This window comes from Ornithodoros turicata, chromosome 4 (genome assembly GCF_037126465.1).
Source record: "Ornithodoros turicata isolate Travis chromosome 4, ASM3712646v1, whole genome shotgun sequence".
Taxonomy (NCBI): Eukaryota; Metazoa; Arthropoda; class Arachnida; order Ixodida; family Argasidae; genus Ornithodoros; species Ornithodoros turicata.
The window spans coordinates 61,153,889-61,156,784 of NC_088204.1; the positions used below are offsets into that span (position 1 = coordinate 61,153,889).

Below are 2,896 nucleotides of genomic sequence, written 5' to 3' on the forward strand. Positions count from 1 at the left end.
TTTTAATTCCTTGCTTGAAATTCCTCTAAACGACGTAAACAGTTGGCCGAGACAAGCCACAGCTATGGACTGCACAAGCACGTAAGCCTCAGACGCTCAGAAATTCACGACTTCTAGTATAATTCAGAGGAAAGGTGTTGATGCCAGGAATCGAACTTGGGTCTTACAGAACTCGGTAATGCTTTCCACCCCTGCACCCCTGCTTAATCACCGCAATCCGTTCGCGTACGCGATCTGAAAGCCACATTGCATAACATATTGGATAAACTACTTCAGTGATTATTGAAATTAGACCAATCGCTTTTAGAAAATATAACCTCAAGAAAAAACCAAGCGCGAGACGGGACAGGGAGCACAGGTGAGGTGGTCAGGAATACCAACCTCGCTTCGGGGACACGGCTGTGCCTGCGTGGGAACCGTCCACCCACTGGGGATTGTTTTCGGAGCATATAGAAGTTGCCAGTAGAGCGAATATGACAAGTAACGCGTCCTTTCCCCACACTCCGGAAGTTTTTAGCAATATAAGTTGAGGTGACCTCATTAAATTCCATGCTGTATCTGAGGGTCTGTGTCTAGTCTGACCCTTTTTTTGTTTGTGTGTCCGTGCCTCCTGGTTTTTTAGCATGGCAAAACCAAGCGTTTGTTTGCAGTACTTAAAATGTTTTGAACAATTTGGGAATAATTCCTCCGGTAATATAGTATTGCAACAGTACCCTTTTATTTTGTAGTCGAATCTCGTCATATCTCCCAAAGGTTTCACCTGAAAGTGTGAGACTGATTTCCTTGAACGCCTCTGCTCATTTTATCTTGGCCATCGTCGCCAACGTGACGCACTTGCCTTCTGTTCAGATAAAAGAAGCCACACACCTCTTATCGGTACAAGTGCCTGGCATTCAACTGTTAAATTTAGCTACATACTTCACTCACTGATACAGAAAGGCGCATGCATTGTATGACACGTATCTGTCCTTTGCTGGCTGCAGACTCGACGAAGGCTTCGCTTTGAACTGTATAGGATGACTTCCATAGGCTACTTTTCGGGGCACTTCGAAGCCCTGGACTGGCGTCCCTTGCAGTTTGTGGATCTCCCATCGTCCATATCATGTGACTTGTGCGCCGTCATTCCTCAAAATATCTTCAGACTGGAATGTTACCATTGGCTCTGCGAAGGCTGTTACCAGAGTGTTCTTCGAACCAACCGACAGTGTCCACTCGATAAGCAAGAGTTTCTTGAAAGTGAAGTGGATACATTACCAATTAGAGCGACGCGTCTACGGAAACTGGAGGTTCGATGTTGCAACATCAGCCATGGATGTAATTTCGTCGGATCGCTGGAACGAATGAAATCACACTTCTTGAATGACTGTGAATTTCATCCATTAGTATGTAAGAAGTGCTGTGCAACCGTACCCCGTAGAGACATAATCAGCCATTACATGGACGAACAGTGCAGGGCTCAAAATAGTCCGAGGGAAGGTGTTTATATTGACAGCAGCGTTGTCGTGATCGGAAGAGAGATCAACGCCTCACTAGCAGATATAGCCGATAAGCTCCATGCTGTAGAAAATCAGCTACATAACCATACTGTGGGGATCGACACTACGAAAGAATACGTCATGAATTACGCTGCTGCACTGCGCACGCTTCAAGAGGGACAAAGCGCCTCCTCAGTAACGATGTCGAACGTTGTCGCTGGCATTCGCACAGTTACGGATGCGTTGTCTTCGGTTGGATATCAACGTGACAACCAAGTAGAATGTGCAGAATACGTGAAGAACCGCGTCATTACGATCGAGGAGACGCTAACTGCTCTTGCGGGTTTCCAAAAAGATGTAGCTAAGAATGTAGTTAGCTCGGGAGAAGGCTGGAAACAGTGCTCCGAGAAACTTGAAGCGATATTGAAACGCGCGCAAGATCTTTCGTCATCAACCGAGGACAAAATGTGTTCCATAAGAGATATCCCCCCGGCTCCCGCAGGATATAGAACCAACGTTGGTTTTTTCCATGTCCAAGGCGTCGAGGAGCTTAAGAAGAAAGCAAATGAGGAGCGCGCTGCCTTCACCTGTTCGGATGTTTTTGCGTTGTGCGGTTATTCCCTAAAGTTAAGTGTAAAGTTCGGCAAACCTGATGATATCATGTACATAGGTGTCTATCTGCGTATTTGTTGTGGCCCAAAAGACTCTCTCTTGAAATGGCCCTTCTACTTACCTTATACGCTCACCTTGGTACATCCTACTGACGACAAAAAGAACATCCAGTGTCATTTTGATATGCTGGAGGAGTTTAGAAATTCGCCTCATTGTTTCAGGAGGCCAGTCGCAAGTTCAAATAATGGCTACGGCACCCATGGGTTGTGCAAACTAGAAGACGCACTGAGTGGTGGCTTTGTTTACGAAAACTCAATTACTGTTGGCGTTACCCTTGCACAAAGTAGTGAGTAGTAGTGATTCAAGCTATGAGCCCCTACAGACCAGCCTGTATGTCTATTAGCCGTCAGTATCTGTACGATCACATTAGAAACATGACTACCTGCTGACGCTTCATGTGTATATTAAAGGGACTCTGACCAGAAGCTGTGGCAGGTTATTTGCAGTTACAGTCGATAAAGTACACAAAAACGGCTCCACGTGCAAAAATTCATGCATCAAAGTAGTATAGCTGAAGCAGCTAAAAGCACGGGACAGAGAGAAACAACACACACCAGCCTTCTAACGCTCACAACTACACACAGATACCCCTCCCTCCCCCGTCCCCCAATCCTTCCTGCTGTCCTCACTCCATCTGTCCACGCCTGTACGCTGCTCATAGTCACAGTTGCTTCGCAGTGCTAACACGGAATCGAAAAAAAAAATCATCTAAAATTGACACAGGGAATAGGGCAAAGGGCCAACCCGAA

The 2,896-nt window shown here is 46.1% G+C and overlaps 1 protein-coding gene across 1 annotated transcript; it reads left to right on the top strand.

Moving 5' to 3' along the window:
* Positions 1–905: 905 nt before the first annotated feature.
* On the top strand, positions 906–2,572 carry LOC135393266 (TNF receptor-associated factor 6-B-like). The gene has a single exon (XM_064623744.1). It carries the CDS (start codon positions 1,017–1,019, stop codon positions 2,439–2,441), a length of 1,425 nt encoding a protein of 474 aa, XP_064479814.1. The 5' UTR covers positions 906–1,016; the 3' UTR covers positions 2,442–2,572.
* The last annotated feature ends 324 nt before the right edge of the window (positions 2,573–2,896 follow it).

What these genes read in the sequence shown, in the direction of transcription:
- LOC135393266 (XM_064623744.1), top strand. Translation starts at nt 1,017, where the DNA reads ATGACTTCCATAGGCTACTTTTCGGGGCACTTCGAAGCCCTGGACTGG.